Source organism: Teleopsis dalmanni, chromosome 2 (assembly GCF_002237135.1).
Source record: "Teleopsis dalmanni isolate 2A chromosome 2, ASM223713v2, whole genome shotgun sequence".
Taxonomy (NCBI): Eukaryota; Metazoa; Arthropoda; class Insecta; order Diptera; family Diopsidae; genus Teleopsis; species Teleopsis dalmanni.
In genome coordinates this window covers 165545400-165560987 of record NC_051847.1, presented here as the reverse complement: position 1 = coordinate 165560987, position 15588 = coordinate 165545400, and the positions used below count along the sequence as shown (strand labels likewise).

The 15588-nt window shown below is 29.0% G+C and overlaps 1 protein-coding gene across 1 annotated transcript in view; it reads right to left on the bottom strand.

The window, feature by feature from the left end:
• Positions 1-205: 205 nt before the first annotated feature.
• Positions 206-15588, bottom strand: part of LOC119685835 (homeotic protein labial-like) — a 41194-nt gene continuing 25811 nt past the window's right edge. Inside the window, exons 2-3 of the mRNA XM_038100227.1 lie at positions 1094-1404; positions 206-827 (exon numbers count right to left, since the gene is read on the bottom strand). Of these exons, the coding sequence (XP_037956155.1) occupies positions 495-827; positions 1094-1404 (644 nt within the window). The 3' untranslated portion in view covers positions 206-494. The remainder of the gene's footprint in view (positions 828-1093; positions 1405-15588) is intronic.

Here is a 15588-nt window from a genome sequence, read left to right as displayed (position 1 = left end):
ATGTAAATATATATATTCTTTTTTTTAAATCCATTGGTTTAATGAAATCAAAACTTGTAAGTATTAAAGTAGATTAATTAAGTCTAATGGAAATGGCACAGTTTTTCACGATTTTAATTTTTATATTATTTTAATTAATTTTTTTTTTTATTTTTTTTTGTTTTCTGCTTTTTTTACAATATTGAAAGTAATTATCTTTTACAGTTCAAAAATCATTTTAATTACGCAAAAATATTAAATAATTTTTATTTTTTAACATTTAATTTATCACAGCCAAATGAGCAAATGCCTGCCTCCCTGCCTGCCTCTTTTACGCTTTACGCTTTAAATGTTAACATTATTTGTCATTTGGCATAAAAATTGCTGTTGTTGTTGTTGTTGTTGTTTCTTCCTTACTGGCAACAACAATAACAACAACATCTGCAACAAACTGTAAACTGCAAACGTTTACAGTATGTATTGAATTTTGTAAACATTTTCCTCTCAAATGCACATTAATTTGATTCGCTGTTATCGCTATGTACTGCTGTTAAATTGCAATCTGTTAGCGCAGTGTTATTAACAGCAGAATTATGCATCGCATTTGTTCCGTTGTTGTTGACTATTGTTGCTGTGCTTCCGGTGTTATTGTTTGCGTTCGCGTTTGTGTTGCTGCTGTTGTTGTTGTTATTGCTTTGCGTTGTTGTTTTATTAACAGATGTTGCAGATGTGGCGGATGTTGCTGTAGTTGTGGAAACTGTATGTTGCGTAAGTATATCGGACGGAATAAGTCCTTCTTTTACACGTTTTTTCTGCTTCATGCGTCTGTTTTGGAACCAGATTTTAACCTGTTACAAAATGCAAAAAAAAAAAAATATATAAATAAATAAAAAAAAATTTTAAATAAAATTAAAATAAAATTTAAATAAAATTAAAAAAAAAATTATATTAAATTTAATGTTCATTAGCTGACAAGCTGTAGTATTAAAATGTATTAGCGACTTAATGACTCAAATTTAATTAATTTAAATTCGAATACTGAGTTCGTTGCGATTTTGTTGTGATTTTGATGTGATTTTGATGTGATTTTGTTGTAATGGCGATTTTGGCTTACCTGCGTTTCGTTTAGTTGTAAAGTATTTGCGATTTCGATGCGACGTGCGCGTGTCAAGTAGCGATTGAAATGGAATTCCTTCTCCAGCTCCGTAAGTTGCTTGTTGGTGAAATTGGTGCGTCCCGAATTGTTGGTTGCGTTCAGGTTGCAACTGGCCAATGTTGGGCCTAATCCTGGATTGTTGCTGCTGTTTGTTAGCAGCAGGGGATTTTGTGTTTGGTGGTGACCGGGCAATACGCTGCCGCTGCGGCAAATCTCTAACTGTTGTCCGTTGAGTTGATAGTCATGTATTGTGGCAGGTAGTTTCGGTGCTGCAAGAACAGATAACAAATAACAAATAACAATTAAAATATTTCTGATTTGTTTGTTAGTTTTGTGGTTTTCTGAGTGATTTTCAGTGATCATCGCTGCCAAAGTTAATCATTTTGTTTGATTTTTTCTTTTGTATTTTGAAGTCTTTTTTCTCTTTTCTCCTCTACTCAATACAAAACTTCTAAGGTGTGTTTGTATCTTTAACGAGTAAAGTCTGTTTTCTTTTATTGTTTTCAATTAATTCAATGTCTCGGATTTGTACAGTACATGTACGTTTGTACGAATGTTTGGCTGGTGTTTGTTGTTTTAACATGAGTTTGCATTTTATTGATAATTTGACGTGCGTCCCGCAGCTTAAGCTGACGATGATGAAAATAATATTTGGGTTTTCATAGAAGGATTTTATAGGATTAAATTAGTTTGTTTCAAAATATTGCATTAGGATGATTTTTTACAAACTGGCCTATTTGGGTTTAAAGCGGATTTGTGGGTGTTCGAATATATTAACTTCTTAATAATTGGAAACATTTAGGAAATTGAATTGCATATTATTCCTCAAGAAACAAGTATTTTTTAGTTAACCTTTTAAAAATTTTCCTAAATATAGTCTTAAGAATTATATGCAATAATCACTGAATGTTAGGATTATTAATAAATATTATAATTGGATATTGAAATAAAACATGGAATATATTGAAAACACAGAAAAAGTGCACTAAGGCCGTGTGCGAGTTGTAGTAAATTGCACTTATATGAATATTTATTTATTGTACTTAATTATTATTTTTGGTTAAAATTTTTCAAATAAATTTATTTATTTATTAAACATCTTATACAATTTCCATAATGGTAATACCCTATTTACCTATTTTTTATCTAATTTACCCCACTCGAAATTCTGGTAAGTATTAACATAATTTACTATTTCCTTCAATTTACCATCAATTTACTCGAACTCGCACACGGCATAAAACAACTTTCGATATTTATTAATTTATTTTAAGTATACCACTATATATTATTAAAACTTAACAAGGTTTAACATACTCATTTTATATAAATTAATGTTATTAACATAGTATATATTCTTTACTTTAACCGTTACATACTTGAATTTCAATCAGTATTTAGAGAAGAACAGAATTATAAGTTGCTATGGAAATAAATATTTAACTACTTATAAGTAATTAAAGCATGAAGAACCTCTAGTGAAAAACATTTTCGAAGCGGTAGTTGAAGGAAGAAGGCGTAGAGATAGACTGTGTTTCAGGTGGAGTGATCAAGTTAAGAGACTACAAACCAGATTTGATGTGCGAGACTGGAGAAAGCACACACCCAGTAGAGCTGCTTGGAGATATATGCTATGTCAGACCAAAATGTGATAACGGGTTGTTATGGCCATTTAAGAAGAAAAAGAAGAAGAAATCTTATTAATCTTAAATGAAGAAGAAAAAGAAAAAGAATAAGAAGAAAAAGAAGACGAAGAAAAAGAACAAAAAGAAAAAGAAGAAGAAGAAGAAGAAAAATAAGACTAAGAAAAAGAACAAGAAGAAAAAGAAGAAGAAGATGATGATGAAGAAGAAAAAAAAAGGAGAAGTGATAAATTTTTGCTTGGAACTCATAACAGTTTAAATTTAAAGTCTTTAACATTTTGACAACCGAAACAAAAGTCATTATGTGAGCTGACACTTGCAGCTCCAAAATATCTAATGATGGATATTTAGCGATATCCAAAACAGCTGTATGGTCTGCTCAAGAATTCATTGGACTTTTTTTGAATTTAAAAATCTTCTCGCTATTGCCACCCTTTTCCGTTCGGAATAGATTTCTTGTCATAGGACATTCAATTGTTATTTAAATTACTTGTTGCAAATGTGGAGATTTATAGATAGATAGATCTTGAAAAGTTTATGAACTATGTCATCACTTTACAGCATTCTTTAAAGATTATTGTGACAAACCCACTTTAGTTCCATGGGCAGTTAATAAGTATCAAACTTTGAGTCTGGTAAGACTATTACACTGACACAGAATGAGTTCTGCTGTTTGCTCTTCTTCGTGACAAATTCTGCAGTTATCGTCCCATGTAATATCTAAATTTGATAGATGTTTTTGACTTTGTAATGCCGAGTGAGAAACTCTGTAATAAGTCGGATACCTTTACTGTTCAGCATTAGTAACATTAATAGGAGATTTATATATCTAGATCACTTACATTTGATTACAAATGCTGGGATCTTAATAAATAAAATAAAGCATATATAAAAAGACTTGAATAAAAATATTAAAGAGGTTTAAAGAGGTTTTATGAATCACTCTGCATTGAAATTCTAAATTTAATGTAATTCCAATCTAATTTATTAGGTATTTAGTTAATCTAATTCTTATTTTGTAAGTGAAGAATATTTTTATTTTTATCACAGGCTAGATACATAAGTAGATCGCTTTAGTTAATAACGACATATCACTGAATTGATTATATGCTCTCTCCTGGCATCACCCCTATCCCGTGATAATTTCCTTGTGCGCATACTATAGTGACCTGTTCACAGCGACCCACTTATTCGAATTTCTCAATTAAGACGTATAAAATGTATATAATATTTGCGTGTGGTAGTAACTTTACCGAATGTCATAAAACAACCAATAAAAGGTTTTGATAATTACATATTTTTTTTCGATGTAATTTAATAAAATTTATTATTTCAGGCGATTGTCCACGAGTTACTAAGTATCCACAAGCACTAATAGTTTCGAATTCGGAACTAAACTCTACTTAAGTGGTGACATTTTTATGTGCTGAGTTTGTGTTATTTCGAGTGCAATTAAAACAATTTATTTTTAATTGATAAATAATTTTATTTGCTTGTATATTAACCAGAAGTTGTCGTTATCAGTCTCGGAACGAATGCAATTGTACTTCCCAAGCTGTAAACGCGTACTTCGTACTTCGGTAGCTCTACGCGCATTTAGAGTTCTTTTGGCGATAAATTGCTGGCAATGCCAGTAAATGAGGCTTTAAAACAAACATGGCGTCTGCCTCATTACATTGAAGTGGTTTGCAGACGATTCGATATGCAGACAGACAGAGTATTTGCTCCGTGGCGCGCCTGCTTACAATTTTATAAAATATTTAAGAAATTAAGACTTCAATAAATCCAGAAGATATTCGTTATTAACATTTCAGTAACATAATATTCTCTTCAATTGGAGTGCAAATAATAAATATAGAAAACTGGAAGAGAGGAAATATCATGTCTTGAATCAATGGTCAATCGCTAATTTAATCGTGTTTCAATAAATCTTTTTAATTTGTTCAATAAAAATAAAATAAAATGAAAATAAAATTTTTATTCAATTTTAGAGCACAATTCTCAAACATTATCTTACCATATATATAAATAACACAATTTAATCGTTAAACCCATTTGAAGTCTTTGTTAATCCTAAGAATCCAGATCTGAACAATTGAATGCAATATACATTAATATTAGAAAAGATGCTGGCACGAATTCAGAGCTGTATCCTTTTTAATATAATATAAATTTCATCAGAAAGATATAATTAATATAACATAATTAATTTAATTACAATTTATAATTATTTTATTATTATTAATCTTATTCTCTTCCAAATTAAACTCAAGAGAATATTTAAATTTTTTAAACAATGTTTTTAGTGGTTTAGGAAGATATTTTTAAATTATTCTCATAAAACTATGAAACGGGGAAGCTGAGTCATGGGAGTTTCAATTGGCTCTGTCTATAGACTTTTTCTACCTATATAATTAAGTTGTAGTTCTTAAAGTATTCTCACAGTATATTCATTAAAATTAAATATTTAACAAATTTAGCTTAGTAGTATTTTAACATAATATAATACATCTTCAATTTGGTTTCATTAATTGGCCATAGCCCTACGTTGAAAAAGATTAATTTACGTGTTAGACATTAGTACACATTACAGAATCGATAAAATATATGTAGGTATTTACCCAATGTGAATAATTACATTGATATATAATTAAAGACATGATGCTAGTGATTTTCAATCGGATCGAAAGGATAGAGGGGTGAGAAGGATGGTTGCAAAAAGTTACCAGAGAAAAAAATAACTTTGTTTGTTTCTTTTCGAACTCAATAAACTCAATCAACGATATAAAGTAACTCATCCGGTATATTATTGAATATAATTTAGAGGAAGTATGTCCAATTGTTTATATAGTAACTAAAATCATGCTTACAGTTCCAGTCAATACAGCTTCTGCTGAAAGAATGTTCTCAAACTTATAATTGATCAGGACTAAGAGAGACTATATGCATTGGCAGTTCTATTAATTGAAGCTAAAGTAGCAAATAGTTTAAATTATGATATAATTTTAAAAAAAACTTAGTGGGTCTAAAAGTAGTAAAATTTGATTAAAAATAAAATTATTATACATGCTTCAGCGTATTAGTCGATGTAAATTACTAACTGTTACAGCTCGGTAATGAAAGGGGCCTCGCAATACTGATGTCGCCAACGCCCAGAATTAGTCTAGCTCCGCCACTGACTTCAACACAGGTACTTTTAAGATATATTGCAATGAGAACTTTGAATATTTTTATATTTATAGGCTTCGTCAATAAATATAATAAATATAAATAAATAAATATATAAATAAATATAAATATAGCTGGTAAATTACAATTGCGATGGGGATTTTTTATGTATAGTCTATATAAGAAATAATTGCTTGTGTTTCGTAGAAAGAGTTTTAAGATATGATGTTGGTTATTAGAATATAAATGTGTTTACGATAAATGACAGTGGTTAAGTAAAGAGTAGTTATTATTGTGAAACTATTATTTATATATATGATCTTTTTGTTCTCTAAAGGCTTTTTTCGAACTTTTGAATAGTTCTATTCTTTATTAATGTAAAGTTACAGAATAAATGGAGAAGATCAAATGTAATTGTTACTGCTCATGCCTTCATTATCATTTTTTTTTTATAGTTGTACCAATTACATTTGGGGAATTTGGAAATTGATTAGTTCCTTTAATATTAAGTGCATATACCGGTACAGATATAGCAACTAAAATAAGAAAAATTATATTAGCATATATATATAAGATTTTTCAAAAGCCAAATTTCAATAAATTAAATAAAATTTTTGTCCTTGTCTTAAATAGTTTCTTTTTGTCATATAGATGTGTCACTCTCGGCAAGAAAAAATTAACATTAACTATATATAATTTACATTTTGATTTCAAAAATTAAAAGATTAGAGATATAAATACTTATGTTACATTAGGTTAATATTAATAATTTTTTAACAAAAAAAAATTTTCTGGAATATTTATATTAAATTTTGATTTTATATACTGTCACAGTTTGGTAAAGTCACAAACTATGTTTAGGTTTTTCAGAAAATATCTCTCCAAGTAAAAATCTTGCTTGTCACAGGTTCTTAATAATTGTGTATGTATGTATTGTGTATGTGTATGTAGAATGTTTATCCGAAAATGAGTAGAGAGCACTTAAATATTTAGAGAAATCAAATTGTTATCAATTAAAATGAAATTAAACTTTTAAGTCAACACACTTACGGTAAACCTGTAATTGTAATTAACAGTAGTTACGATGTTATCAAGTTACATATGCTGTCTGCCTATCGGCGTGTCTGTCTACAATGTTTACTTAGTCAATGCCACCTTAACATGGTGCCATGGCGCTTAAAGAGCAGCGCTACCTTGGGCATTCAGTTGCATATAATTTAATTCCCACCACCACCCCCGGTGTCAATAAAACCTAAGCGCTTGGAAAATATTTGAAAATACCTCCTGTTACTACACGTAGTACCTTTTTCAGTTTTTCAGTTTTTCATTTTTTTCTGCTTTTCTGTTTTTTATTTTTTCCATACTCCAAACAGAGTATTATTTCTTTTGGTATTATTTCGTATTTTAATTGAAATTACATGGAGTATGCCTTGCATGTCTCTCCAATGAAGTGGAAATGATCCCCGATAATACTCTACAAGCGTAGATATCATTGGCGCCGCTACAGTGCCGCCAAGTGGCCGCGCCGCAGTTGACATGAAGAAGCGATTGCAGTTATTGTACGATATGTACTGCTACTACGAAATACTCGTATAGGAATTGATAACTTGAAAATGACGATGGCGTTCAATGGATATTACATATTACATATTACAAATATTGTATAAACAGATTAATGCATGTCATATGAAAATAATATTGAATGAAGAGGTTCTCTGCACGCTTTTCTAATTGACAATCCTTTTAGTGGTTTGTAGAGTGGGGCCGCGCTCGCGAGTTTGCAAGACCGCTGCCAATGACAAGCCATTGCAAGCCAGTGAAGATAGTGAAGAATATTTAAGTTAAAGCAAATTTATTACTAGATACATATAATGCAGAAAACTACATTTCTCAGCTACTAAGAAAATGATATTTTGTTTGCTCTGTCACAATATTTACTTCAGCTACTGTGAGTGCAGTTTTCCACGCTTGTACTGGCATTTGAACCTACATACTATACGACACTATACGCTTGTACAAATAGTCACATATATAGGTAGGTATATCTGACTATTGTGTATATAAATATTGATACAGATTATTTACTTAGCTGAAGTATTGTTGGCTCATGAAGAAGGTATCATAAATTTTTCAATATTTTGATTGTTTATACCTTGTGACAGTGGGTTTATTTATGACACCCGCGATTGATTTACCCAAAAACCAGAACCATTCACAAATTTACTATAACTGATACCTACTGATATCAACAAACCTTAAATTATACTCATTCGTATGTATGGTATAGATTTCGTCGGTATATCATACAAGTATGAAATGCAGAATTATTTGATTATTTCTCAATAAATTTTCAAGTCCAATTGGCATTAAATTTAAACATTCGATTGCATATAATAATAAATTTTAATTTATTGCTAAATTAGTCAGTAAAGGCACGCGGTCCATTCTGTGCCCATATTATTTCTTGTCTCGAACCTGTAACTGGAAAAATAGTTATAAGTAAGCACCTGAGTGCAAGCCAATCTGAATCTGCACTTTAATGCTTAAAGTATATTTTTGTGCAATTTAATCGTTTTAGTGATAAAAGTGGGCTTTTTGCATTTCAGAAAAGCGGTTTTACTGCTTCAATGTCACTACGTACAGAGCAGTTGCAATAATTAAACCACAGCTTAAAATAATTGAAACTGCTCCAAATAGTTAAATAAATTCAAAACTTAACTAAAAACAAAATATTAGAAAAATTATTAGATAATTCCATATCCGGTTCAGAAATATGAGCAAGATTTTATGTATTATATTCTGTAGGTGCTCCAAATTGACTTTATCTAAAATAAAGTTGAAGTAATTTAATCAATTTGACAGTTTGATATTTCGGCATTTCGGTATTTCGGCATTTTTTTAATCAAATACCATACGTGCACTTCATGGCACATAGAAACATACATTATATGAAGACGGCTAAGGCTGGAATGAGGGGTTCATGAAAGCACTTGTAATAATTGTTCGCCTTCAATTGCAGAAGTTCAGCAAAAACTGTGAAGGCAAGTGAAAAGAATGACACATATTCGGTTTAAAAGACCCGTATGACTAAGAGATAGCATGAACCCAGATTTTTAACATTTTAAATTGGGAATAAAGTATTCGCTGATTACCTTTTTAAGCTTAAATCATTATTTCTTTATTATAGCATTCTAGAGTCAATTTTATTATAAAGGCCGTGTACGAGTTCTAGCAAATGGAGATGAAGTAAATTAAAATTTCCTAGTGATTTTTTGCACTGCACTTATGTAAATATTTATTTATTGCCTTTTATTATTAATTTTGGTTCAAAGTTTTCGAATTAATTTATTTATTTATTAAATATCTTCTACAATTTTCATAATGGTAATACCCAATTTACCTAATTTTTATCTAATTTGCCCTAGTCGAAATTCTGGTAAATAGCAACATTCGCTGCCATATCGACATAATTTAATATTTCTCTCAATTTACTATCAATTTAGTCGAACTCGCACACGGCCAAAATGTGTTAATATAATATATATTTTCGTTATAGTAACAAAAATAATTATTGAAACAGCAAGTTTATTAAACTTTAATACTGTTTTTACCCCGTTAATGTTGCGATTTTTAATTAACAAAAATTTTATTTAAATAAAATGTCTAATCTGCAATTAAATTCATTTTATTTCTTTATATTATCTCTTAAATTTAATTTTTTAAAATTAAAAAACTAAAAAATGTATTAAATTAGGCTGAATAAAATTATTATCAACTGATCAAATTAGATGATAATCTAATGAAGAAATGTCAGGATTATATAGTAAATACAACAAAAACTTGTGAAAGAGGAAGAGTAAAAAGTGTTCTGATTTTTTTTGCAACTTCCCTTTTACATGCCACTAAGTCTATATAATAGGTCGTCTTTATTGTATCATAGCGAAATTGTAAAAATTTTAATTCTCATTTTCTTTAGTTGTAATAAACTATTAATTTAAGTGTAAATTAATGGCAAATTGTGATTATATTTAATGTATTGCTATAGGTATATCTTGGTATTGTGCTCTTGCAATAAAATTGAAAGGATTAGAAATATCCGTGGTAAGAAGTACGTACATTATGTCATAAGAAAAACAATATTAAATACATCATAAACCTATAACGTTTTCAATAATGTTGTGCCTGAGATATTCTTAATTTATAGATATATAAAATAAATAAAAGAGTGGTAACTCTAATATAAATATATACGATTTTTTGTGTTACCGTATGGTATAATTCAACTATTGTACTCAAATCACTTTTAGGCTTATAATAATCTTACCTGTATTTTAACATATTCAAAAAATTATAATTCTCACTTTCTTTATTTGCATTTAACTTTATATATAAATGTAAACGAACTGTAGGTCCATTAAATTTAATATATTAATTTCGCTGAGGTAATTTTTACAAAATGCAAGTGAATTATGTGCTTGAAACTAAGTTTGAGGAAGTAAATAATCACCAAAAAAATTCCGTCAACCTATTATAAGATTTTCAATTTTGTTATATAGAAACCACGGTTGCCACTTGAAAATTTTTTCCTGTACCAAAATTGATTTAAAAAGGTACCATTTCTGTAAAAAGAGGTCCAAAATTTCTCTGGACCTTTTTGTTTTTTCGTTCTGTGTTTTTCATAGTGTTATAAATGAACATAATATAAAATAGTGCAAAGTTGCATTTATAAAAAAAATTAATTGGAAATATTTACAATAAAGTTGGGTCGTCAAAAATGTACCATTTTTTGAACATAAGTACCAAAAACGAAAAAACGAAAAAAAAAGTACCAATTATGGTACTAAAGTACCATAAGTGGCAACCGTGACAGGAACTGCTTTTGCGAAGAAAGTCAGAGATAAATAATAGAGTAGTTACTGGTGAAAGTACATTTTGTTTTTAAATAACTTCATAGACTTATGGTACTGAACTAATTGTTATAAATATTTTTCTCTATTTTTTAATAAGATTGTAAATGGAATATATTTAATGTAGTTCTATTACACTAAAAAATTAAGTTTATTGTGGAACTATGGCGGCAGGAAATATATACCTTCTGCTCAAAAAGTATCCGGATTTTGGTGTTTCTTAACTATTTCTTAAGTAATAGACCATTTTCAAAAATTTTTTTGTTATATTGATACACCCTTTCTTGACATATGGTACAAATTTCAGCGCCATCTGTCAATTAGTTTGTTTCCAACAGCTGTTAATGTGAGACTACCTCAAGTGCATTTTGCGATTTTTACTATGGAAAATTCTTGTTGTACGCGATTTTTTGACCAAACACTGCACCACTGTCATCGTTCAGGCACAATATTCGCCAGATCTGGATCCGTGCGACTTTTTCCTGTTCCCGAAACTCAAATTGTCCCTTCGTGGTAAGCGTTTTGAGTCGATTGAATCGGTAAAAGAAAATTCGCTGAAGAAACTAAAAGCCATACTTGCACGGGCCTACGAAAAGTGTATGAAAGATTGGTTTAAGCGTAGGCATATGTGTATCGCTTCAGAAGGAGTATATTTTGAAGGAGATAAAATAAATTTAGAATAAAATTTAAATTTGTATGTTTTATTTACAAAATAAAAATTTTTGAGCAGAAGGTAGTAGTTTTTAAAAAATAACTGATTTTCTTTTGTTGTACTGTTCGCTAAGCTATGAAATTTAAGGTGTAAATACTGATACTTAAGATAAACTAAGCACTAAGCATGGTATTAATATAGTATCTGAGTCAAGCAGCTTAAAAAGTTGTTAATATTTCTTTTAACAAAACCAAAAAAATACGGGTGAAAACAAAGTTATCAAAAATCGTACTATACATTAATATTTATTATAAATTTTTTTTCATTTTTTATAAAAGAAAACAAAATTAAAATTTAGAATAGGGCTATCCATTTTTTGGTCACGTTTGGGAACGTGTTCTCAAAAACTTTTAAAGCTTTATGTAAAAAAAGTGATAATTTATTTTATAGCATTTTCTAAAAATCATTGCATAAACTAAAAGTTACTATATGGTGCGAGATTTGGTTTAGAGATTTGATAGACCTTTACTTTTTAAAAATATTACCAGTACAATAGTACAATTATATAAATTATAATATATATAAATTATGACAGGCACGAGTTCTAAACCTGGGTCTTGCAGTGCAACAAATTGTATACGAACTATACACTAATTAAACAAAAATTCAATTATTTCCCGATATCATTGATGAAGAGTACTTGGCAATATCCGAAACAGGTAGGGCAAATTTCTATAAATTACTCAAATTTTTGTTGTTTCTTAAGTACCCTTCTTATATAAATTTCGTTTTGCTATTGCCACATAATTTCCAATTTTTCTTTAGAGTCTTTAGTTGAATATATGAGTATGAAAGAAATGTGGTTTGAATGGTATTGCTCATTACGTCAAGTTATGACTTTATTGTGTGAGAAGTTTTCTGAACATATAATTCTACGTCTTGATGATACGCCAAGATCATGTAATTTGTAATTAGTCAGCTTTTTGTGAGATTACGGAAAAATTGTGCATTTGAGGGCACTACTAAAATTCTTAACTTTTTGAAAACAAACATTCGATAGCTTATGGTTGAGCTTTACGTACAGTTTATAAAACCGTTTTTCTTTTTTTAAAACTATATCGGGAAGAGCTTTGATTTTTTTATGAATGAGTCTATTCATTTTTTGAGATGTTACTATTAAGGTAGACAGGTAAAGTAACTGTGACCTATTGCAACATATTACCTTTATTAATACCACCGGATCCCAATTTAGGAATATCTCGCATTCCCCCAAAAAACTAATCATATAGCGCTGTAAACAGCAAAATTGGTCAGATATGATTAAAACCATATGATGTTTTTAGATTTTTTAATATTGGAGTACAAAGAGTATATGTATAAAAATAAAGATAATTGAGAAAAATTATCTTTATCAATCTTAAAGATAATAGTACAACAGATCTGTAGCTCTATAGATGTAAGATTTTACAATAAATATTTTGGTTATTACCAGGCTTAGATCGTTTAGTTAGCATATAAAATATCATGACTTTTTCAGTATTACGTTCCTAGATTAGGTTCTATACATAAGAAAGAATATATAAATCATGCAACAAATAATGCCTCCACAAACAGAATAGTAATGAAATTTAAGAACTAAAAATAAAAACAATTAATTAATTTAATTATTCTACAGCTGGCTTATGAATTCGTTCTAATATAAACACACCAAGTGAATTTTGTTAATAAAAAGTAACAAAACTACAGAAAATTGTGCGAACATAAAAGTCAACAATGGATTTGGATCAGTTGATTAAAGAGCGCTGACTTCGAGCTTCAAATTTGGCAGGGCACGAGTTCGATTCCTGGTACTTGCCATCTCAAAAATAATTATTTACAAATAATTAAATATAAAAATTATTTCCAAGACGACTGACCACTGATTTGCCAATACGCGAAACAGCTGTATGGTCAGTCAAAACTTCAATTAATTAAAATAATGTAAAATGAATTTTTGTTGTTGTAGTTCCCTACTGTTCGAAAAATTTCTTATAAAAAATGTTTTTTTTTTTCAATTAAAAATTATACTTATTAATTAATTTTATTTAAAAGTCATTATTTAATGATTTATAATAAATGCAGAATTTATTCCCTTTATCTTAAATAGCTGTATGCAAAGAATTCACGAAACTGGATAGGGTCCTTTGATTTGGAAGTATAAAAACAAATAAAAGGATTATGTATTTTAGTTTGCTGATGTAATACTTGACCATTGCAGTTATTAGCAGATGGTCAGTTAATATTAAAATTTTTCTACTGGACATATATAATTTCAGAAGGGTGAAATTTTGCTTATTTTTCTAACAAATGTCCGTGATGCGGAATATTTGACGCAAATATCACAACGAAAATGCTTCATATGGTAACGCTGCTGAGTTTTGCTGTGTAGAATCCAAATGATGAGAAATTAACCCTTTAGTGGTAGTACAACTGCTTTTTATGGAATGAGAAAACAGAATTTAAGAGAATTTAATGCAATTAGCTACTTAAGTCAATTAGTAAAAGTCAACACATTAAGCAAAAGTATTCGTTTAAGTTTTGTTTGAAATTTAGTCTGTTTAGACTTATTAGGCTGCCGAGAGTTGATTTCGTATTTCAATACAATGACTTGACGAAATCGGACTAATCCATTTATACTGTCATTTTTATTGGTTGCCTGTCACTTGAACTTTTTACTTGTCATCTTGATTTAAAAAAGTCGATGTGCCCATGTAGTGCATGTAGTGTGTCTTTGGAACAGTGAGCACCACAAGAAGTTCGTCTGTGTAATCATTCTTCTGGATTTTTGTTTGGTTGTTGGCTGTTGGTTGTGGCTTCGGTGTAAATGAAATGCAACAAGTTTGTGTTATTTAATTTTTCATTTTGTATGATTTAAAGTTGCATTGGAATTCGATGTTGAAACTTGACTCCCTGCTGTCTTATTAGTCACGATTTGTTACATTATCAAAGCTTGTTATTTTGAAACAATTCAGAATCAGTTAACCCAAATAAGAGTAGAGTATCAAGGGACTTGATTATGCTTAAATCCACTAAAAGGCACGAGACAATAAAAATAAGAAATAAGAAATTCGACGAATGTTTGAAACTAATAGTGATATGATTTACAGAAATTCTATATTTGTTTTATATATAATTTTTCAACCATACTCAGTGTATGAATAAAAAAGACTAATTAATTTTTGTTTAGAATAAAAATTCAAGTTTTAAATAAAAAATATGTTAAAATGAAGATATCATCCATTTTAAGCTATTAAGTAAATTGTTAGTAAATGTGTTAATATTCACACAAAAATAATTTTATATTTACAACCTTTTATCTCAAACGTATCTTGTATCTTGTATCTCTCATTTGGTTTATTTTGTGCCGGAAATAGTGCCGGATTTTGTTCAACCACAACGTTTTGAAGTGCAAAACACCTTTTTTCTGTTTAACTTTCTAAACAATTTTGTATTGGGAATATTTTAAAAGTATTTGGGAATGAACTTTGTTGACATGGTGCAATGTTATCTCCACATATTTCCAACTATGTTTGCTTTAGAGGAATTTGAAAATCCAGTAGCTGTGCAAAAAGACGATAAAAGTAAATATTTTTATTTGAACATGTGTAAGAACGTGTCAGGCCTTGACTCAACATTGCGCACATAAACTGGGTTATTTATTTTTATACCCGCAAATGAGATTAGTGGTACCAAACTATGCTCGATTACATATTAATTTATGATCCGATAATATATTGTAGTTTTATTGTATTTACTAAAAATCATCATAAATTTAATACTATCAGAAAGAATCCAAAATCAGTTAGAATTAATTACCAACGACGATATGATTAAGTAAAGTTTGATTGTATTTTAATATGTTTTATTTACAAAACTGATTATCAATAATTACAATCAATAATCGTTTAGGATATGAAGTAATTAATAAAAAAGTATAGTTATCATGAACTTTAATTTTGATTGGAAAAGATACAATCAAAATATTATTTAGAACTTTTCGTTGAAATTATGTGAAATTGGGATTTGTAACTTTATTTTAAATAA